At 35.8% G+C, this 25,398-nt stretch overlaps 1 protein-coding gene across 5 annotated transcripts in view; it reads left to right on the forward strand.

Moving 5' to 3' along the window:
- Positions 1-25,398, forward strand: part of nfib (nuclear factor I B) — a 167,846-nt gene that overhangs the window by 135,504 nt on the left and 6,944 nt on the right. For 4 of the 5 annotated variants that reach the window (XM_012956639.3, XM_012955458.3, NM_001097167.1 and 1 more), the window contains 2 exon segments: positions 2,052-2,134; positions 15,295-15,383. In XM_012956639.3, the coding sequence (XP_012812093.1) occupies positions 2,052-2,134; positions 15,295-15,383 (172 nt within the window). 5 annotated transcript variants of the gene reach the window in all.

The following is a 25,398-nucleotide window of genomic DNA, read 5'->3' on the forward strand; positions in this document are numbered from 1 at the left end:
TCATACATCCCAACTTTTTCTGATGAAACATTTTGTTTGACCTTTATGTTTGTTTAGTTTGTGTTTGAGTGTTTAACAATGAATACATTTATTGAACACCTGCGTTTGTAGCTAGGTGACACTGACTTACAGGAATGCACATTGCAATTTTATGTAAACACTGGTTGACTCTCCCTGAAATAGTCTCAGCCATAAAACAATGTACCTTATTGACTGAAGTAGATACAATGGGTAATATGTGTAAAACTGAAGATCGGGTCTTTCTGGCATTAAATTTCTCTTTCCGAAACAAAATCGTTCCAGTTATTTTTGTTTTATGTAACCTTTCTCTTCCATATTTACTGAACAGTTCTGTACAATAATTTTTTAATCAAATGTCCAGTCTATATTACAATTTTTACCATTATAATATATTAAAGGAACAGTAACACCAAAAAATGAAAGAGCTTTAAAGTGTGTTTGCTACAGTAACACTACTATAGTTTATATAAATAAGCTTCTGTGTAGCCACGGGGGCAGCCATTCAAGCTGGAAAAAAGGAGAAAAGGCACAGGTTACATTGCAGATAACAGATAAGTTCTGTAGAATACAATAGTGTTTTATCTGTTAACTGCTATGTGCCTGTGCCTTTTCTCCTTTGAATGGCTGCCCCCATGGCTACACAGCAGCTTAGGGCTCTGGCACACGGGGAGATTAGTCGCCCGCGGCAAAACTCCCTGTTCGCGGGCGACTAATCTCCCCGAGTTGCCTACCCCTGCCATCCCACCGGCGAACATGTAAGTCGCCGGCGGGATGGCAGACGCGGCGGCGCAATTTCGCGCAAATCGCGATTTCCTGAAATCGCCCCGCCGCGTCTGTACCAGAGCCCTTATTTATATAAATTATAGTAGACTTTCTGAAGTAAACACACAACTTTTACCAGTGCAGCAGCACATTATATTTGTGTTACTTTTATACACTTTAATTCTTTTGGTGTTACTGTTCCTTTAAACTACTTTGTAATACTAATTTAACCTGTTGAAATACCTAGCCTCCCCTAGACTTTAGTTACTTGCATGTTAGACTTCTACAGTTCTTCAACCATGGCTGCAGTAACACATTGCTGCTTGCTCAACATTACTGATTTGCTGGGGCACTGTTTGCATTGGTTGGGTCTAGTATGCTAGATTAATGACACTGACACTGCACTCTTTTGTGCTCTGACCAAGCGGGGGGGGGGGGGGGGGGGGGGTTGCAAAACCAAATTTTTCTCTTAAATTGGCTCTTAAATGTACCAGGGGTGATTGTTTTCTGTCTCTAATAAAGTGCCACCTAAAGCACCTTCTCACCTTGTATCCTACTGAAAATGCCTCAGTGTGTTGGTATCACTTTAAAGAAAGCTGCTTGCTCCCAACTCAACATGTTATCTCTATCTACAAATAGGTATTCAACCGCACAGCCCTTAGATCAGGCTTGATGCATCAATCCTCGCAAGGCACACCGCTGAGCCCTTCAATACAATTCAAATATAGAGGAGAGCACCATAAAGCAGAATTCTGCTAAAATGCTATTTATTTCAGACCAAAATACACAACATGTTTCGGGCAATGTGATGCCCTTTATCAAGTGTTGATAAAGGGCGTCACATAGCCCAAAACATGTTGTGTATTTTGGTCTGAAATAAATAGCATTTTAGCAGAATTCTGCTTTTTGGTGCTCTCCTCTATATTTGGAATGTTATCTCTATCTGTAAGAAGAACCTTACCTGTCCATTGAGACAGCATTATTGCATTTAATTTTAACAGAAGAGGTCTCTGCCTTGGTAAGCAACATAGTAGCCTAATTCTTGACATATGTATGAAAGCAGAGAAACAAAGAACCATTTTTTTTTAATTAACTACTTTATACACTATTCTGTCTAGTTAAAAGACATTAAATACAGTCTGTGTACAAACAAAAGTTATTGCAATAAAATTAAAATTATTGTTAATTTTCAAAGGTAAAATAGTAATTTGGTGCTAATGATGCTTGATGTATTTTGATTACTTCACCTGTCTATTTTCTTGTTTCAGCCTATACAGCCTCGGGCACATCGCAAGCTAACAGATATGTGGGACTGAGCCCACGAGATCCAGCCTTCCTACACCAGCAACAGGTGGGCCACTCTCACATCAGGTGTAATGACTTTGGTGATGCTTTGGGATAGGTGCATAAAGGTCTGCATGCTGCCACTCATAGCTTGAATTAAACAAGATCCTGCTGTTTCTTGATCATGACTAGGCAAGCCAAATCCCAACACATTTAATTGAGATTGGGGCATTACAAAAAACTTATCATTACATTAGCTTACAAAAAGTAGTTTATACATGCCATTGCTATGTCAACGGGATACAAGAATAGATAGCAATTATCTCTACAAAGATATTTTCCATTTGCCAAAACAGAAAAAAGCAGGTGGAAGGATCTAATAGGTATTGCAGTTTGAATGTAACTCATCATCCTATAATGTTAATACTCTGTATGACCAGTTGGCGAATCTGAAAAATGCCACAATAATTCTTTCTAATTTGAAACATATCAAATCATATCTTTATAAGCATCATATAAATAATGTATAACTTTGTTTATATAGTGCTAATAGTATACCCACAGCCTTGTACATTTGTACAATACACAACGCTGTGTATTCATTGCAATGTTAGGAGTAATTAATTGGGGGAGGGTGTTATAGTAATAGAGTATGAAATATGTCATTTTAGCCTGGGACTTCTTCTAATCATTTTTTATGAGTTTTCGCTAAGACTTTCTGAATGCTGTTCTAATCTGTTCCTAATAATAGGTGCTTGTGCGGGGCTTTCATGCCATTAATACTAAATGGCCTGGTGTGATACCCACTGCTTCAATAACTGCTACTTAGTAGCCTCAGTCTCAGTGCCACATGCACCATAGTGCTAAGGCTAAGGCTGGAAATATAAATACTTCTACCCTCAGGGCTGTATTTTTTTAAATAGGCACATGTCTATGGTAGCAGGTTAGTGAGGGTGGCCTTTGGGATCCTATATAGATTTTTTTTACTAAACAATTTCTAAACCTCTTAGCCGACTTCTAGATACTTTCTGCAAAATCCATAATAGAGGGATGCACCTAATGAATCTGAGAAAGGGGAAGAGTGCAAGAGGAGGCTCTTGTAATTTGCCCATCCACTTGGTTACCAAATTGTACTTTATCTTCCCCCCTTTTTTAGCCGCTATTATAGTTTATGATACATGTCTCTAAATTTAGGAAAAATGCAATTTATTTGCACAAAACAGCACAATCTAGTGATGCTTTAATGCTGTGCATGGTTAACATAGGCAATGCATACCACTCTACCCCTTGTGGGACGGCAGCTGGAAGAAAGATAATGCCAAGTTACCTTGAAATAAAAGAAATAAACAGAAAGGAAGGGCTTTTGTTTATACAAGCTTTGATTTCAGGCTAAGTTGTAAGATATTTTGCCACAGACTGGTTCTAAAAAGGAACTAAGAAGTCAAAACATCAGAATACTTACATTATTTTCCATTTAATAGCTTTACATCTGTGTACCTAGTTGTGACCTGGCAAAATCACATCTCACTTACTATATTTCAGTCTGTCGCACTTTCCTTGATTTCATGGCTCTCGGAACGATTTGTGTTTAATGTAATTGTCAAACATGTAACTCTGGTCAGCTAGAATTTAATTGCCCATTTCTGAATGACCACTGAAATTGTAATTATGAAATATATACCTTTTTTCAGTTAGCTTTCAGTGCTTTGGATATTTCTTACATCACATCTTGTTATTTGAACAAGGGGTGTAAGTGTTAACAGTTCCAGAGAATGACAGTTACCCAAACAAACATGGACTCTGCCAGTGCTTCTGTTGCCTGAGGCAAACCATAAAAATATGCCCTAACAATCAACACTACCAAGGGGATGCAAACTACAGCTCTTGCGCTAAACTGAAAATAGAACTCACATCATTCTCGATAGCCCTGAATAAATGCAAAAATACATATAGCAATCAAATATTAAAACAAATAGCATCACAAAAAAAGTCTCAATACTTTCAGCAACCCTCCCCCAAATCCGTTGAAGCATAGTTAGAAAATAATGCCTCTGAAAACAAATGTATATTATCCACAGTCAAGCAGAATCTCACACACACTGTTAGACAAACAGCTTCACACACACTTGGGAATATTTACCTATACAGAACTTAGTATTCACAAAAAAAACCAGAATCCACTGAAAAATTGAGCAAAGTCAAACAAATGCTTTTCAGGTGCATACAGGCATACACATACAGCAAACAAGCATAATGATCTGTAGGCCCTACTTATGTCTACTGATTCAGTCCTGCAGCTTTTGTAGCTGTGTAAAGCCATGTGTGTATGTGGTTTCATATAGTGTTGAACGCCGTCTTCTTAAGGGTGGATTTTTTGTCTTGTTAAGGACAGGAATTGTGTAAATGAATACTGTTTTCTAACACAAAAATGGTATTTTAATAATTGTTATATTCAAATCGTGGAAGAGGGATCAAGAGAGGCTAAACCTACATGTCTCCCCCTGCCTGTCCTTTTTCGATACAGAGCTGCTTAATGCAGTCAGTGCTCTAGTCAAGGGGCTAGCCTGCTGTCTCTGCACTCCGAAGCTTCAGAAAAAAAATGCCTAGGCCTATAGCCATTCGCCAAAAGCACAACACAGTGTGCAAAGTGCAAAAAGAAATCGGCAAATTATGGCCTTTTTTGCACTTCGCACACTGCGTGGTACAATGTAAATGATCCCTTTCACGTAATAAAATTATTTTTTAGATGTACAAACTACTGTAAGATAGAGATAGTTACACTGACACCTCAAAAAGGTGATTAAAACTTTTGTGGAGTAAATGCATTGGCAAGTTCATTGAACCTATAATGCCACAGAATCTATTTTGAAATACAAAAAATATAAATATAATTAATATGCACTATACATTGGTTGAGTAGCAAACTAAGAAGGAATCACTGCACGGACATAGACACTGGATTAGAAACAGAAGAAAGTACAACAATCCCTGCCCTGCTAGTACACATAAATATTTTAAACCCCTAGGGGCTATCAATTTAGGACCAAACCCAGAAAAATATTAAGCATTTTTTCCAGAACATGTATTTATGTATTTTCCTCTCCTTGACAGCGGGTCATATGGTCTGGGATACAAAGGCTAATATCTTTTTTGCTAGAATACAAACTGTACTTTTGTAGTTTGTCAGACTGCGTATTTGTTAAGGTTTTTTGCCACTCTCAAATCCTCGCCTTATACTAACTGCTGCAAAGTGCCCATGAAATGTGGAATGCAAATGAAAAATACACAAAAAAAACAGAATTTTTGTGGCCGCCTTTATTTATAAAAGCCTCTTATTATACTTTCTGGTTAATGAGTCACAAGGCTGATGAACTCAGAAAGGCCTGACTTGTTGCAGTTCATATAAAAGCAGATAGGAGCATTCTCTTTAGCATAGCTCACTGGAAGCCATATGCCATATACTAGACCCAGAAGGTACTGTATAATAGCAATGCCACAAATGAAGAAATGTTCACTGTACAGCACAAAACAGATCGCAAATGAACAATATATACAGTTGAAAATGTTAGAAAAAAAAAGATGTTAAAAGAATATTTGCTTTAGCAATTCTGATTAGATAATTGCATTAAGGATACCATTTTATTTATAAGGCTATTGTAATGCTCAGAGTGATCAAAAACGTAGACCGGATGGATATCAAATAGATATAAAAATATTGAAATAGATGTTTACAATCACTCGATTCATATGACTTTTGAGAGCTTGAAATTTCAATAAAACACCAAACCATAGAGTTTTATTTAATGATAATTAAGGATTATTTGTTTAACTTTAACTGAACCAATCAGTGCTATTAAAATCTATAATCAGACAAATACACAAAAAATGTTTTGTGCATGTTTTGCACATTTGTTTAAACTCAGTTTAGAAGAAAGCCTATATTCATGAATATTCTTTAGAAAAATCCCCCATGGCCTAATTACTTACATTTAAGCAACAAACATTTAATCTAACATAAGACAATTTATAAATGTTATGTTGCTTTAGGAAGTACACTTGATCAATAAATGGTTAAAAAATCTAATTAAATACTATATATCATTTTAATTCAATAAGATGTAACCTATATTAGCTTTTCTTCCCTTTAAAATGTGCCTTTATCTTAACACTAAGTAAAATATCTAACATGACCTCTCAGAAGTCCAATTTTCCCCAGGATCAATACTGTTGCAACAAGTCAGCATTAAATCTTGCTGCACGAATAGCAATTGCACTTAAGGCCCTCATTATTTAGGATAACTAAAGCCTTTTTAACATTATGCTAATAATATACTTAATGCAGAAATTATTTCTCTACAAATTTATGGTTCATGGTTCAGCATCACATTTAAAAACAACTGTGAAAATTAAGTTGGTTACTTAATTCTTGCTGTATATTTTAGATGCAGCTTTGTATAAGTATGTAGGTTAATAAGGACTATCATGTTAGCTAATTTTGATAATTTTTTAAAGACCAACAGTAAATTTTCTCATTCAAATCACAGAATACAGGAGACCTCTGTGGAGACTGTGGTGATTTTTCTTGATGAGCCAAAGAGAGCCCTGCGTGTTTTATTGGCTGAGTGCAAGGAAACTATACAAGCTTTTAAGGGGGATCCTTTTGTCAGGTGTACTTCCCAATGTACCTTACTTAAAGGGGACCTACCACCCACACGTAAAAAGCTGTATAATAAAAGTCCCTTACAAATTAAACACAAAACCCAAGTTCTTTTTTTATTCTTTTTTTGTTAAAACATCTGTACCTGTTATAAACACAGTTAAAAATCTCAGCTGTCAATCATATATTGGCTTGCCTGCCTCTATGCCTCAGACATAGCATTAACTTTCCCTCACCTTCTTGGTGTCACTGACCTCCTCAATTGCCCCCTCTCTGCAAACTGTCTATAATTGTGTTGCTTATACATGGGCATGTGCATTAGGTCTTTCTTTATTTTTGCAAATACATTAGATTTTGCAAAACTTATCTTGACATCAGTTTCCAGAAAATGGCACCTGCCTGTATCCTTAAATTATGGATTTAAAAAGAGTGAAGGTAACAAGATTTAAATAATGTAAGTAGAGTTTACTGTAGTTTGCTTTAACAGGATCAAATATAATTAGGAATTATTTCTTAGGGTTACAGGTCCCCTTCAAACATTTTCTTGAAAGTTTTATTTAAAAACTCCTGGTGTAAAGTTGATACATGTAATACTTATGTAAACAATGTGTTTCTGAAACCTACCACTGTCTTTCAGTACTTGATTTTTTTTAAGTCTCACAGGTCTACAAGCCCCCCAAAAGAATATAACGTGGTGTTTCCCTTGCCAACAAAAAAAAGAACAACATAGGGAGGGAAAACCAGCTTTAATTACTTTGTCAGTGTAAACTTTGCCCTGTGTGGCATGACAAAAGTGAGATTGATTTACTGTGTCCTCTTTCTACTTTCCAAAGATTTAAAAGAATCCACTCTGATGGTGGCAGCTTCTAAATGCATTTAGTTTAAACTCTCCCATGATGGATGAAATAGAGAAGCGAGCGGTACAGGGAATGCAGACAATCAATCATTTTATATTAGCTTAGAGAATTTCTAAATTAAGCAGTGGATGATTTTAGCAGTGCTAAAGCCTTTTAGACATCCCACAACCCCTTTTAATATACATTGACCCTTTGGAAGAAATACTGCCACAGGTATTCTGAGATTCATGTGCAGTGGGTGGGGGGTAGGTATTAAGAAGATTTATACCCATGGGAAATGAGAGATATTGGCAAGCACATTCTTGAGTGCTTTTCTCCCTAAAACTATAATAAAACATATATAAATTATAGGAATAACAAGGTAAGTCACTACAGGGACTGAGAACCTACAAGGGGATACATTCTGGACCTGCATAAAAGAAGATTACTTTAGCCAGTGCTACATTTCTGTGCACAATCCACCACCCTACACTTTTCTTAAAACATGCAGAACAATGAACAACCAATAGGCTACTATTGTTTTTAGACTGTTTTTATTATTAGAACAGATAACCAATTTGTTTTTGTATTCTTACATGACAAGGAGCACAATACATTGATTGCCTAGTCATGTGGTTAATAATAGCAGCACTTATGCTGTTTACAGTCCTGTGAACATTCTCACACTGATGCAAGCAAAATGAGAATGGCACTTGTGTCTGCAGGTGCACATTGAGCTAGTTCCTACCATGCAGGTGCCCACAATTATGCTTTTATTTAAAAAAATAAATCTACACTGTGGATAAAAACATGGTTGATTGTGTTTTACTTTTGCACCTTGCACTTGATTCACAAATGAGTCCCAGAAGCTGACTTACAAACACAGGTGCTAAATTGCTCAGATGCAGTTTACAGTATTGAACAGTCTTGTACAGGTTAGAAAATGAAAGGAAACACCGCAGCGGTTGTTACTGGCAACTGTACTTTTGCAATATAATACTTGTGGTTTGTAAAATGCAAGGTTTTAATTCATCAACATGTTATGTGGCCGCTTTAAAGCCAGTGGCCCAGGGGAGTTCCTAATAGTGGAGTTATTGTAGTTGAATAAAATGTTTGTTTATACAATTAAATCATCTAATGTCAAATTCACAAACATCTTAACTCTCAGTTTTAATCCCCATTTTAAAAAAAATTGTAATGTTAAAAAGTTGCCAATTTAACTTCATTACATTCGCAAATATAAAATAGAGCTGATAACACCAGAACCATACAAGTTGTTCTGATGGAAGTGTGTAATAAAATGGTACTCCAGTTCACAAAAGGTGCATCTGAAATAGCATAAAAAAACACTTCTTTCACAAAACTGTATTGAGGATTTTGTGTATTTTGTGAGTTTTACTCCATTGTTCTTTTTTATTCCACTTTTGTTTTTTCCCACTCTTCACCTAACTAATGGGTTTGAGCCATTCAGTTAAAGGCTAAATGTATATTAAGATAGATCTGCTTGTGTTTGCCTAAAAGGAAATAGAAATATGCCACATGAGTACCAGGGAATTGATTAGCCAACATCAACAAATCCCTCAAGTCATAATAGTGGTGTTTGGAGCTCTTTACTTGCATGCATGCATCCCTGCACATTTTGTAATCTGTAATTTACTTTGAAAAGAATACCTTTATATAAATGATCTCTTATCCATTTAGATTTACTGAGCAGTACAAGGTGCATAGCTTGCATTAAGGGCTATTTGACTATGTTTGGGTGCAATGAGCAATACTTTAATTTAAAAGTTTAATTGCAATAAAAGGCAATTTTCTATTTTTTTTTGTAAATTTAGCAGTTGCCTACCCCTACCATGGCTCTCAAGTGATATTGGGAAGTATTGTTAAATGTAGTAAATCTAATTGTCCACTGTAAATATTTAGAATGCTAAGTTTTGGAGGAGAAAATATTAAAAACATGTTTTGGAACAAGCAGAGGCAAGTCAGATGCATTCTTACATTAGACAGAGCTTTTAAACAATATTATAGTCACAATTACCACATCTGACCTTTCCCTGCAAAATATTAGAGAGGGAAATCACTTTGTCCAGGTGCATCCTCTGGTTGTTCATTTATTGTGCATAGGCTTGAGCCATTTTGTAATGATATATGCAGCCTAAATTGATCACTGAAAAAAAAAAACTTTTTAATTTTGCTAAGAGAACGCTAGCTGAAGGCCTGAGAGCAGCCCAAATGGTCTCTTTAATGGAGCCAGGAAGCAACCTATCAACACTGGGGAAGCTTTCATTGTGTGTCTTATCATAAATGACAGTATGACGTAAAACTGTAGCACGTGATTGCCAGGGAGGTATGAAAATGGATAAGAGGTCACCTTTCACATATGCAATATGGAAAGGAAACACATTTGAAGGAAGCCTCAGTTTAAACAATGGTATTATACAAATGATATAAATGTTTTACAGTTTAACCCACACTTGCAGAATTAGAGACACTACTGGCATTTAATTATGTCAAAAAAGCAAAGGAAACTTACATCATGTTAAATTGTAGGTCAGTGGTACACTGGATAATTTGTGCACTCAACATTTTGTAACAGCCCACACACGTCTGAAATATCCCTCTGTGACAATTGCCTTAGACAATTCTCCCCAGAAAGCATGGGTGCGCTTGTCAAGAGGCAAGGTAAGGCAGTGTGCGGCAGGCTATTAGGGGGCAAAAGGGCACCCCAGGTAAATTTCAAGAAGGAAAGGCTAATAAAGAGTTAATGTCAAGCTGCAGGCATACTTTCAGTTCTCTCAATAGTGCCCTTAAGTCTCCCCATATTTCTCCTGTTCGGATGATCAGAAGCCTCATAGGAAAAAAAAACGCTGAGCTCTGTAACGAAAGTTTGCATAATGCCTCGCTCCTGCACCAAGACCAGTGTGCATGCTCAGTTAGTAAGACTATGAGGAAGCTTCCTGCTGATTGGCTCAGATCATACATTCCTAAAGGGGGGTTCTCAGCATTCTTGAGGGGGGAGCAGGAGAGGGGAGAGAGGAGAGAGCTGCGTGTCTCTGGCACAGGAAAACAAACAGACAAGAAATCCTGTATCTTTTGAAAGAGAGCATTTCTGTGAGTGCTTATGGCTGTATTTACATAGCCCTTTCTGATAAAGCTTACCTTTCCTTCTCCTTTAAGAAACAAAATTCTATTTTTTAAATTGGAAATTTGGCTCTTCTAGTGCGGAGAACTCAATTGCACTGTTGCATTTGGAAGGCTGATTCAGGGCAGAGTAGAATCACCCTTGCCTGAAAGTGTGCACTGCTGCATTTTCAGGCGAGAATTGTTTGACAAGCACTTGATCTACTGTTTCAAGAGATTGCCATAATAGGAAAAGGAGAGTAATTTGGGGCATTTTGGCATTGTATGTTTAATGCTGTTGAAAAGGCTGAACATATGGCACCTTCTAGGTCCATACAAACTAATTTGCTTGTCACTGGGTAGATGAGGTATCAGCAGAGCCACAACCACATTCCAATCTGAGTTCCTTTCAGCTCTGCTCAGGCCCCATCAGTTGAACCAAAAAATCTGTCATCCACACAGGATGACAGTAGGTATTTTTCTTAAACTCAAAATATTATTGAAGTTGTTCTTACCACAGTGGTCATTTTTGAAAGGCATGTCATCTAGTCTGAGTGACAATTTTATATATCTGTTTGTCATTTGCATAGAAAATAATGGCAGTGACACACCTGGCGTTTTCTCTGCTGTAACAAAAACAATAGAAACTCTCATGAATCATTTCTGTCAAGGGAATCTCGTCACTTATTGCCATATTAAAAATATTTCCCTCAAATGTGGACTTTTGCCCTTCAGAATGTGTGCCATAGGCTTAACTAATCAGAATAACAAAAATGAAAGACAGCTATGTCTGTTGTTGCAGTGGATTTCACACAAAAAAAAATTCAGTAAGAAGCAGTGTGCAGCGCTAGTGGGCAACCTTTTTTACGATGACTTGGATTTTATGGTTACTATGTACTCAGTTATTTGCATTAATAAGTATTCAATGAATAGTTCTGTGTATGCTTAACCACAGCAAATACCATGCTGGCTTAGATATAATGCCTGCAATTTAAATCAGAAAAAGAGGCCAGACCAAAACAATTTGACTCTCAGCCAAAATGGGAATCCTGTTGTGACAAAAACATAAATGAGGCTTAATCCTGTGGCTACAAATTATTAAATTGCAAAGGACATTCCAAAGATGTTGTGTAGACCAAGGCAGCGTAAATAAAATAAGCATATAGCTTGGGAAACAGCATGCACATAGATGTTTTTTTATTTTCCTGTGCACTGCTAAGAGCCTTACAAAGTTTGTAACATTAAGTAACCGTAATAATTGAGGCAGAGGATGACAATTTTATGTTATTTTTTTCTCCTTGGTAACAACTTCTGCATTGGTAGTAGTATTGATATGATTCTCGATTTCAGCATAGGGTCATTATGTTAAATCATTATAGGCTTCATTTATGTGGTTGGAATTTACCGTGATTTTTTGAAAGTCTAATCACAAATAAGGACTCTGGTTTATAGTGGTTTTTTTTTACTAGGAATTAGACTGGGATAGAAGCTGTTACTTGTAGTTATAGAATACTGCTTCTTGTGTATAGCACTATCGAAAGAAATGTTTGCCAACTATTAGTCTTTGCAGTGTCATTCAAGGACTACATTTGGTAACAATTATCCTATTATACAGTACATGAAAGAATAGAACAGCCACTATATAAGTTACCAACATATATAAAGAATATGTTTCCAAAAGTCAGGTGGGAGACTGACATCAGTTGCTTTCTATGACTGGCAGTTTGATTTGCTTTGACTGCCATAGACCAACAGAGGGATACCGTCTACAGCCTGCTGGTCTGTGCATGGGCCTAAAACTATGGCATCAATGATATCTTAACAATTTTGTTTAGGTTTTGATTAGAAAACTGGTATTAAAGGGAGAATAGATTTTGTAGTGTGACAAGGAGGACAGGCCCAACCACATTTTACACTGGGATCCATGGACTAATTATGCTCTTGGATTAGCCCAGATTTGTCCAATTATTTGGGTTACTGCATAAGGCAAAAATGTAACAAAATCAGCAGATCCCTTTTTGTGTTGCTAGAGAAAATGTGACAGAGGGAAACAGGACTGGAGGGACAGTATGTGGCCAATGTCCTCTTTATCTGTGACTGGTATATAGTCTTTACTGGTCTAGTGAAGGTAAGATGCTACAATAAAATATTTAAGGCTTGTAGAAACCTTGTTGAGCTACTACAGAAATGATGTTTTGTAAAGAAAAAAAACACTAAATCGCACTAATATATGAGTGCAGATGCTAAGTTATTGAAAGGAAAATTCATTTTATAGATTGACCGAATATAAACAAATTTTCAATTCTTAAACTTGTCTTAAATTTTCATGTCTTATGGTTGCTTTACTCTGGCCTGCAAAATAAAATGCTATTTAGTTCTAGGGAATCACTGACAAACATAGTTTGAGGACTAAATTCTAAGTCTAATTGAAAATTGTCTTGGAATACCACTGTCTACATCATTTCAAGATACATTTTTAAGGCGGGCAAACTGTTTAAAGGTACAGCATAAGGAGCTAGTTGTATGGAACTAATTATGGCTTGATCTGCCAGTTCACATAAATGTAATAACCAATTGCGTAGTCAGATGCTCTCAAGAGTTAGCCATTGTACATAAACATTTAAATTTTAAAGTTTTGGTTGATTTTTTCTTTACCCCTTCTATTACAATACCTTTGTTCTTCAGTACTTTTTTAGATTTTCTGTGCATGCTGTAGTCACAAAATGATCTATTCTCAGCAAGCTATATTTTTTCTTATGCTTTAGCTTAAACAGTCATGCCTTTGGCAAACTGACAATTTGCTTGCTGCTACCATCCAGATGAAAACAGAGGCAGTCAAAATGGCCCTGCTTGACTGTCACTGCTTCTAATGTTATTCAGTGTGAAGTGCAACATCTGATGATAATCAGACATCTTTTCAGAAATATGCTTGAGCATTTTTTTAACCACATTAGAGGCCATGGAAGGTAGGCGTTTTGACCACAAGTACTTTCTACCAGATGGTCATAATGGTCAAATTGACCTGCGTGCATGAGCTTTACTTTTTTCACTCAGAAAAGCTTAAAAATCAGTATCTGCTTTCTTTTGCTTGCTTTTAGATTAATATCACTATTTAGCAATAATAATGTGGAGTAATTATAACTACAATTTCCTCTTCCCAAATGGACAGTGCACTTTATTTAGGGCACAGAGCCCTGGTGGCTCCAACTTTTGCAGAAGTACATCTTATTCCATACTCTACCACCTTTGTTAACAGCTTGATGCTCAGAGTTAACAACAGTTCTGCAACTGCAGGAGCCAACTAAGCACATGTACTTAGCCCAAATATGTAATAAAAAGCTCAGGTGCAGCACCCAATAAGATGCTTGCTTTTAAACAGGTGACCAGAAAATGCCAACCTGCTGATTGCTTACTATAGATGGTTAGACCTGTAGCAAACTTTGCACTTAATAAATGGGGGATACATAATAAAACATGCGAAGTTTTCTACAGGTTTACTCAACTATAGCAGCCAATCAGTAGAAATAATTTACTGGTCACCTTTTTTTTTTAAAAAAAAAAAAGCGAACTTGTCATTGGTTGCTGCAGTAGGACAAACTCATTGGTTTTATTACATGGCAGATGTGTCTTCTTCCAGAGCATTCTGTTTGAATTCCATTTAGGATTCCCTTAATGTCTAATATTTAAAATTTTTACTATAATTTACATGTTAAAAGTGTTTATAAAGAAGTTTAGGGGATACTGGTCAGTCCAACACTACCATTTCATAGGGCACACTTATGGCCTAGGCCTGGGTCAACCCCCAGAGGTGGTCCACCCCCAAAGTCAACCCATTTATGCTGCTTGTTTGTATATAGCACAACCATAATCACTAGCACTGATAATGACCAAGTGTGATTTAGAAGATTGGCAAGAGACCTATATTAATAATTCTCTTTTACCAAACCAAGATAACAGCAGGACCCACACTTGTTCATTTGCTAAGATTAGACCCACATGTATTGGTCATGGAAATATCAATTGCTTACCTTTTATAATAGGGATTTTTGACTTGCTAAATCATGGGATGAGTTTTGTTTACTAATTTAAATTGGCCCAGTATTTTGAAACATTTCAGTGTTTGACCACAGATGCTCAGCATTACTATTTATTGTTACATTTCCATATAGAAATGCAGAAATTCTTATCATTGTCTTTTATATGGCAACAGCAAGTTACTTAGTGCTTTACAATTATACATTGCTGAAAGGGATTATAATCATTAGTAAATGTCTCATTAAAGTAGATTTATGTGTAACATTTGGTATTTCCATCTTCCATTCTGTGGTGGTGCTATTGCTATGTATACTATTGTAAGGTAACTGTTACTGTCAACTTAGCAATATAACAGCTCTCAGTGCAGGAAAAAAGGTCTCTGCTTTCCTCTCTCAATAAAATCGAAAGTAAGCCTAAATAGTCAATTGCCCATTTAGTTCTCCACATTTTAATATAAGACTAGCTATCTCAGAGTAAGTTAACCTCAAGGTTTTGTGGCATTGCATGTCTTCATTTAAATACAAAAATAAACTGCAGTACTTTTGGATACGTGTCTGACTGCTAGGTTTCAATTGACAGCTGAGGATTTGTGACTGGACCATGAATCAAAACGGCAGGCATTTATACCCCAGTGCCAGTGACGATACATTGGGAATAACTTGGCAAAGGTAACATTTTAATTATTTCCAAACCTCCAATTCAAATGACACTGAGATATGCAATAGTACTGTTTTAGCTCCCCACCTTCTCCCTCATAAACAATTATTTACATATTGCAATTAAAATACACATTTCTGCACATTAGATGCACATCTTCCACTAGACCTAACAAATTTGTCCATGTGGTAAATTTTAGATACAGGATAGTTTCACATTATGTGGTTACCCATCCCTTCAATGCAAGAAAATAACCCATGACATGTCTTGGATTTTAACTGTAATTGACCTAACATGTTTACCCTGCTAGATGCTTTCAGGATAAACTGGGATAGATAAGCTGTTTTGTGGGATAATGACCTGTAGATGCAACAATAAAATACTGTTCATTTTGGATATCCACTGCTCATTAAAGGCAATAGATGTGCATTATTAGAATCTCAGAAGTCTACAAAACCAGCTGCATAGGTATATGCACAGATTGTTGGGCAGTACCTATGGAATGTATAACACCATGAGAAGGGAATTTGCTCCCTTTTGGTTAGTTAAAAACCACATTTCAAAGCAAGATTCGATATGCATGTATGTTAGTGTTAGTAAATTAGTGACTGTAATACAGGACATTTGTTAGATATATTTTTGCACACTTGAAAATATGTTATCACATACAGCATCATTTGTATATGCAGTTGTTAATTACATTACTAACCTACTAATAACTAACTGGCTGCTGATGGCAAAGCTCTGATTTAGCCATTTTCTCAGGTAAGAGAAAAGTATGTCTTGTATAAATCATCATAGCATAAAGCTTACTAACAAAACAAACTCACATGTTAGTTCCCCATAGCAACCAATCAGACCTTTGCTTTTGTTTTCTAAATTGTAGGTGACCGTTAAAATCTAATTGCTTATTGGTTGCTATGGACAACATCACCGCTGATGCTGGCCAACACACTATAATAAATGTGCTCCTTTATGTTGGAATGTGAAAAATTACAGGGATCTATGAAAAGAGGAAAAAAAAGAGAAAAAAAATTTGCTTTGGCTGCTGATTTTTTTTTATGTGAACAAGGGGTGGTCTGTACCAGTGCATGATTTTATATGCTTAAGGTCTCATTAATAGTTAGTTTACCAGCTTGGAAATGTCTACTTGTAAAAATGTATGCAGTTGATATAAATGCATGTTTACTTTTTAAAAAGGCTTTATCATTTTGAAAAAGATCAGTTTTGTTATGGAAAAAAAAAATAGATAATTTCCGTATGCATTTTATTTTCACCTATGTATGTGGAGTTTTAACTGTTAGGGCTCTGTTTATAGGTCTCCCTTTTTTCAATACTTTTACCAGAGTGCCTCTAAAAGGCAATAATGTTGGGGGGTTATATGAGACTTTACAGTATAGTACAGTACATTTTAATGACGGTTTAGTATAATAAGGTATGCATATGGAAGAAGGGGATGACACAGGGCTAAATATAGATCTATGTATCTAATTAGCATTTTGTTCATCTATAATCTATCTGTGCGATCAAGAGCCAGTTGTTGATATTTACTTACATATTACAAGTGACCAAGGGCTTCATTGACCATACATGGTGTTGTGCATTTGAAACGTTTGCCAGAGACAAAGGTAATTGTCTGTACAACATTGCATTGGGCGAGAATAGTCTGTGTTTTGAGTTGTATTTTCCATTAAGGTTTGTGGACTAACTGTTTCATGTAGGTCATGGGCATTAAGATAAGTTGTTTAATTAGTATTTAAATTCAGTGCACCTATTATTCCTTGTGTTAGTTGTGATGATAAAGTACCTGTAAGTTTTGGTTTTGAATTTGTTGTATCACAATAATAACATTGTCAAATAATTATTTCAAGGATACTACAATTTTATTACAGATTACTTGGCATCTTCATAGGCCATATGCTGGCTTTTTTTTTATTAATAGTGTATATAGATATATCAACTATCCATCCTTGAGGGCCCCAATTTAATTCCACTCCACTTAAATAAATTGTTTTACAGGGGGATTTAGAGCCTTAAGGTACCCATACACGGGCCGACTATAACTGCCGATATCGGTCCCTTGGACCGATTCGGCAGCTAATCGGCCCGTGTATGGGCAGAACAGAGCTGCCTGGCCTGAAATTGGCCAGGTTAGAAAATTCGGTCGGATCGGGGACCGCATCGGCTCGTTGATGCGGTCCCCGAACCAACTGCCCCATAAACTCAAATGTAATCCAATCGTTTGGCCCCAGGGCCAAACGATCAGATTATTTTTTTTTCAAGTCCCTTCCTACCCGATATCGCCCACCCGTAGGTGTGTGTATGGGGACCTTTATAATGTGTGACTAATAAAAGGACAAGTAACACATGTTTATTGCATGTTTAGAGAGCTATTTTTCTTCAAATATTTTTTATGTTGACATGTCTATATTGAAGGGTAATCACAACAAAGTTTACCCATATATGCCATATAATGGCAAAATGAAACATACCTGCATATGACCCTAATGTAATACATGTAATAGATTAGAATTGTAATATGTATATAGATACAGAAAATAATGTACCCCCTAATGTATAATAGTAAGTAAATTAAAAGTCATCAAGGAGTACCATGACCATATAAATCTACAAGGCTTTTACAAGTGCTTTTATACAGGTCATGGTACTCAGAGGTGACTTCTAATACTCTTATATTGTACAACGTTATTTTTTATAATACACATGTTATAGTGAGTCATGCAACACAAATTACTTTATCAAACACCAATTATAATTGATGTATATTATATCTGATGACATTACTACACCATTTATAAGGATATAATTTACAGGATATTCATGTATCTTGTGTATTATAATGATATAATAGTAATAGTAGGTTTATGATGACTATTCAGCATGTATATAAGAAAAAGTTGCTGTTTCCAGATCCATGAGTCTGTATAGATTTATTTTAACCATGAAGCATTATTGAAGAAGGATATTAGATTGATGAATTGAATTCCCTCTAGAGTTCTGGTTTGAAATTAGGTTCACAGTTGCTTTCTGCTCTTAAATATGTAAAATTGAAAATTATCAATTATAATTTAGTGTTTTCAAACTCTCCATAAAAAAAAATAATAATGGTGACAACTATTATATAGCTGATTTGTGTTGTTGTAGTTATTGGTGTGCAAACCAAAATGTATCTTCTGTCAATAATAATGCATTTTATTCTTGGGCTGTATGTGGAAGGTTTAAGTCAATGTGAGTCATTGGCCCATAAAGCTTGCATACTAAAGCTTGCATAGCTTCCATCCAAAAAAAGAAATGATGATGAAACTCACTCAAGTTTCTCTGCTTTAGCATTTTAATATTTCAATCATCTGAGCAATAAAGTTGTTATAGTTTTGTAAAATCAACAATAACTTGACCCAAGTGAAATATAGTTACATAGTTACATAGGGTTGAAAAAAGACCATTGTCCATCAAATTCAACCCATCCGAGTAAACCCAGCACACAACCTATACTAACCAATCTATACACTCACATACATAAACTATATATACAACCAGTAATACTAACTGTAGATATTAGTATCACAATAGCCTTGGATATTCTGCTTGTTCAAAAACTCATCCAATATAGATACATAGACAGATAGATGATAGATAGATAGATAGATGATAGATAGATAGATTAGATAAATAGATAGATAGATAGATGATTGATAGATAGATAGATAGATCGATAGATCAATGTATTTAACAGCTGTACTATGTTGTTTTAGCAAATTTGTTTGATGCTAAAAAAAAATCTTAATATTGTTCTGGAAAATATTAGCAGAGCTTAGCTTAGTTTAGCTAGTGGTTAGTAACTGAATCATGGTAAAATAAGACTAGATAAACCCCAACACTATTACTTATAAACCCCCACTTTCATCTTATAACTTTTTTCAATCAACAAGCTGTCATGCTTTAACCCACAGTTAAGTTTATATTACATGACATGTCCATGGATTGAAGTAGAAAATGTTATATCTGGTGTGTGTGGACAGCCAGGAATTGACCACAAATGATCATTACAGTAACAAGTACCAGTCATATGGGGAGAAAAATGTGGTTTGGATTTTCAAGACATGTTTTTCTAAGGCTTTCTTAATTTTTCTGGCAACAGATTAGCTGTCATTTTTAAACCACACAAACAGCAATCTGTATAAAAGTTCATTTTTACTTTAGCTCCCTCAACTGACGCCTAAGCAATTATTTGCACTACCTAAAAAAAATCCTAGATTTCAGCTGTTTTATGAAGCACTATGTCTTTTCTAATATTTAATATGTTAAAAAAAATCTTATTGGAATATACATCATAATTCTGTTAGTTGTACATACGTTTAGTGAAGTTATCACTTAAATTTCATGTATTTTATTTGTTTTAAGGCATATTAATGTAGGTAACAAACAGTAACAGATATATGTAATGTAAAAGTAAGCGACCTACTAGAGGAAATTAAATCCCTTAAGCTGGCCAGTGTTTGTATGTAAAACAAGGTAGAAAAAGCAAAACATTTTTCTTTCCCTGCATTGACATCATTGATGTTATTTCATATAACTGCAGACATAATATGGCAAAAACTTGCACAGGAAACACAACATTGACACGGATGTATGGAATCAAACAAGGCCACCCAATCACTCATGCAAAATATGCTTATAAACAAAGTCAATGTTGTAAAGTAAGACTGATTACTAATGTACAATGACTAAGGTAATGGTAGGTTCTAAAAATGCTCTAGGACAAATAAAGCAAAGCATGCAAATCAGTAAATGGTAAATACTCATCTTTATTTAAAAGCAGATATCAGCTGCAGGTTGCTTTAGCAGTATCTAGCATAGTAAACAGCCATTTGTACCCTAACCAGATTTTTGTCTGGGTCCCTTTAGACACTACTTTAGGGCAGCCCACAATTTGAAACCACTGATCTCAGATTTAAGGCAGTCTGATTGTAGAGAATGGGTGTAAATTAGGCATCACATTGGTTAAAAAAAAGTTGCTATTCACTAATGAGAAATAAAAGTAAAACAGAACCATTTTTTACAGCATTGACTTTTATCACTTAATATTATACAAGGTTTCTAGTAGATATAAACTGCCCTAGCAGGGTGACATTTTATGAATGATTTCTTACTAGTGCTATAGGTGCATGATGTATGGCACTGTCACACAGTTTGGTTAATTGTAAACCATACTAGTCGATATCTACCTAAATTTACAGATTTCAACCAGGCATGTTTGTTTAATACATTGGCCCATTGCGCATTTCAGCCTATATTATGATTATATAACTGATTGATTGGCTATACACTTGAGTCTGTCATTTGAATATCAAACAACCAGATGTTGAGGATGTTTTTAATACTAAAATACTACATAAAACTATCCAGGTGATAAAGATCACTTTTTCATCTGTAACCATGTCAAAATGTAACAAATGAAACCTAAACATGGAGCTGATGTAACAGGTGCAATTGTCAGAATCAACCAATCAGCTTTGAACTGAACAAGTGTAGTTGTCTGAATCAACCAATCAGCTTCAAACATACTAAAAGTTAAAGCCTTCATTGGTGAAATTTAACACCTATGTTTGTAAAAGAGACTTACACGAGGCAAGGTTTTAGTTGAGGGGCTTGCCATATAAATGGTCTTAAATGAAGTGTATGGCCAGCGTAATGCCAACCTTCATCTTCTCTTGGCATAAGTAGACCCATGTACCTGTCTGGATTATTTTTCCATTTGTCAACTGCACTACTTCCCTCTGTTTAAAACAGAAGTTCAACTATATATAGAGTTCAGCCTGAACATTTCAGTTTAAGAGCCAACCAGAACTGGCAACTTGTTATCTATCAAGAGCAACATTTTAACAGATGGCAGCAGCAAGGATCACTTTCTGACCCTCAAAATGCTGCACTTGTTAATACTGATTGCTCTTTATAACAGTCATTTTTCATCCAAAATAACACAAAACTCCATTTGTAGTCATTTTTTTACATTTTTATCAGCACAGTATTACAATAGTAAGCACTTCAGTCAATAATGTTAAACTTGCCATTAAAAAATTGATGCACACATATATACATTATGACTCTATTATGTTACTTATCTCCTCAATGTTGTATCACTATGTTCAATGTTGAACAGCCTAGCTACAGTATGTTGCTACATATAATTGAAGATAATAAGGTTCATTCATGCTAGGTTCTTATAGCTGGGTACGTCTCCAGGAATTGTTTCATGACAATGACAACATTGCTTATATAAGAGTTGCCATGACAGCACCTTACAGTGGCTTTCAGAAGCAGCTATCTAGCCTGACTACCCATACTGCATGGCTCTTAAAGTAAAATGCTGCTGACTGCAAAACTCTCTTATAAACATCAGGTGAGCACAAACATCTTTACCAAATTTGATTAAGAAAAGTCAGGTAAACCGTGACCTCTTTTTTGCACTGTAATGGCTCGTATTGTGTGTTTATGAACATTATTAACAGAGGCTCCTAATATTATTGGAGATAATTGGCCTAAACTCAAACAAAAGTGTGCAACCAAAGCAGCATCAACAGAAAATATTTTTTTGTACTTTTTTTTTTTTTTAACTCATTTTGCATTGGCTATGCGTGGGCATTTGATTTTTATTAATAAATGTCACCTTTGGGCCATTATTGCACAAAGTAAAGATGCTGTGTAAAGAAGGCCTAATTTGCATGTTTATATACCCAGGTAAAGACCCCATGGGAGTGAGGCATTCTAAGTTTGTTCTTTAGATATATTAGTGGTTCCTTGCCTGCTTTGCTTTTGCTGTGAAGAATTTTGTAATTGTAAAGAGTGTTATACTTATTCTCAGTTATATGAGTATAAGGAATGTTAGGGTTGCCACCTTTTCTAGAAAAAAATACTGGCCTTCCTATACTTTTATTTTTTTCCTATTAATAGCTACAGCATCAAGCATTATTTTTTACTAGCCAGGCCAGTAAAATATTGGCCAGATAGCAACCCTAGGCATTGTTTTCAGCTTCTGCAATCTTTTTCCAAAGGATATTAATAATACTATATAGCTATCACTACCTTTTACAATGTGTATAGTTAAAATGAAAGGATTCTGCAATGTTTTAGTGGTTAAAGTTTTTTGCCAACAATCACCCTAATAGGTACTGCTACTTGTTCAGCAGAGAGAACATACCATACAGAACTCCCCAGATCCCTTCCAAAAAGCTGGCTAGAGCTCTGGTCTGGACACTATGCTGCCACTCTACAGGATGTAATGGATCTATTAAAATGCCATTGGATAATTTTAAATTTCATCTTTGAATAAGTCAGTCCTGAAGCATATATACATACAGTTTATAAAACGTATATTTATGCTTAAATCTATAGAGGTTGCCAAGCAGTTGATATTTGTTTTTTTTTTTTTTTTTTAATTTGTTTTGTTTTTAAACTTTTTTTAAGTAGCTGTGATCACGTCTCAGGCCGTCTGGTAACCAGGAGAAACCAGACATGATGTAATTCCAGATTGAACTTGAACTTCTGGGACTTAGAATGTGGGGCAGTGGGAACAATGGACCACAGGAATCCGTAATGTCCATTTAGTGGAGGACCATGTTGGGAACACTGCGTTTGCATTTATGGGAGAGAAACAGCAGGATCTGCTGTGTGATCAGAATGAGACAATCCAGATACAAAATGTTGAAGTAAAGAAAACAACTTTTTCCCCTAGCAAATATTTTCTTCTGTCTCTTGCATTCTCTCTGAATCTACAGATTCCAGCAGGATTAAAAAAATAGGGTTTTCTTTTTGCAATAAACCACTTGCCTGCTGTAAGCAGTCTTTGTTCATTTAGGACAAAGTTAATCTTATGTTTCCTGTCTAATGACTTTTGGCGGAGCTGCTAAAAAGAGAGGATCACCAAGTCTGCATAGTCAAAATTAGGTGACTCTGAGGATAAAAAAAAACTCTGTCACAAGTGTGTATGGTTATTTGTGTGCAACGTTGTGCAGCACAGCTCATATTTCTATACTGGATTTCTGCCCATTTATTACAAAATTACTGAAATCAGCTGTTCTTGAAATAGGACTCTCGGCTCAATTTTACCATCTAGTTTTTACCCCACCTCTTCAAAAATAGCATACTTTTTACACAAATCATTTTTAAGATTGCAGCAAGTTTGTGATGTTGAGTAAAATTCATATATATTGTTTATGGCAAAAAGTCCTTTAGAAAAGCAGCATACATTTTTTTAGCGCTATATAGGAATGCAGATGGCAAACTGCTTTGAAACAAAAAAATATTAAAAGGAACTATTCACCATCAGATAAAATCAGGGTACATCTTTTATCAGTGACAGGAGTAAGCAGGCATAAAGGGGTGGGAAAAATACATTAAAGGGAATGAGCATAAATGAAATGGAGTGGTGGGAGAACCAGATTGAGATAAAGGGACAGTGAAAAGAAAGGCACATGGCGACAGTGAAATATAAGGGTGATGCAGGGCCTACATATTAGTAGGAGCACACATTAAGTATAAGCAGGGTACAGAAAAGGAAAATACAATAAGTAAATGGTATATATATATAACAAAGAGGGGAGCTAGCACATATAAGATTAAACAAAAACTTTAAATGAAAATGGTGAGGCTTTCATACATAATAGATTTCTAATTAATTGTAGATCTTTAAAGGAGAAGGAAAGGCAAAGTCACTTGGGGGTGCCAAAATGTTAGGAACCCCCAAGTGACTTTAATCACTTACCTCGTACCCCGGGCTGGTGCCCCTGTTCGAAGAAAACAGCACCAGCCCGGGGCACCTGGAGCGGAGCGCTTCCTGCTTCTGGCTTCCGCTTTCTAAAATGCCGGTGTTTAAGTTCGGCTTTTCACTCTACTGCGCATGCGTGCGCAGCGAATCACAAAGGAGGAAGCGCAGGCTGCTACCCCGGGCTGGTGCTGTTCTCTCCGAACAGGGGCACCAGCCTGGGGTAAAAGGTAGGCGGTTAAAGTCACTTGGGGGTGCCTAACATTTTGGCACCCCCAAGTGATTTTGACTTTCTTTTTCCTTTAAACTCTAAAATATAATCATGATCTGTAATCAGTAAAAATATTCATTATTAGCCTTAATGTGCCCGATTTGCCAAATGGGGAAAGGATGTGGTCATTTGCCAATTAGAATGAAAGGAAATATAAACTCTCACGCAAATTAATGTAAACATGCACAGAGTGCTCTTCTGAGCAGTTTTGCAATTTACATTCATTATATTTTTTCTAGCTTTCAAGATATAAGCAGTTTTGAAACTGCTAAGAGAAGTAATTTGAAACTACAGCACCATCTGCTGTTCATTTAAGCCAGCTGGGTATAGCTTGTAGAAAATCAACTTACTGAAAAGAATTTTCAGAGCTGTATGAGAAATGAGGAATTTTGGCATTAGAAGTGAAACTGGTCTCACAGTTAGAAAACCACACAGTGCCATAAGCTTGATCTCCAGACCAGTTCCATGTGAACCTTTCTACCTGTATTATAAAACAACAGAAAAATAAACCAAAACATAAAGGTATTTTTTAGTAATGAAAAGCAAAAGTTCCATTGAGAATGTTCTGTTGTTCCATTCATGTACCAGGGTCCTCACTGTTCTGTTGCATTTAAGTTAATACAATATGCTCCTTAAAGGAAAACTGTACCCTAAGATGGAATACTTTACCATCAGTTTATATTATATTAAGTAAGTGGCCTATTAAGGAATCTTACCAAACTGGAATATATATATATTTATTTATTTTTTTGGGAATTTTTCAATAAAAACATTTTTTCTTTTGCATCAAGCCCCTGTGTGTGTGGCACTCTTTCTATTATTATATATAGAGAGGAATAGAAACCGCACTCGCAGGACTTAGGAAAGAACAAATGAACTAACGTTTCGGCTGCAACACCAGCCTTTGTCAAAGTTATTATATATATAAATACTGCTCTCCTACATCTGATATATCATATTTACCACCGTTTTG

Source organism: Xenopus tropicalis, chromosome 1 (genome assembly GCF_000004195.4).
Source record: "Xenopus tropicalis strain Nigerian chromosome 1, UCB_Xtro_10.0, whole genome shotgun sequence".
In the NCBI taxonomy this organism is placed as follows: domain Eukaryota; kingdom Metazoa; phylum Chordata; class Amphibia; order Anura; family Pipidae; genus Xenopus; species Xenopus tropicalis.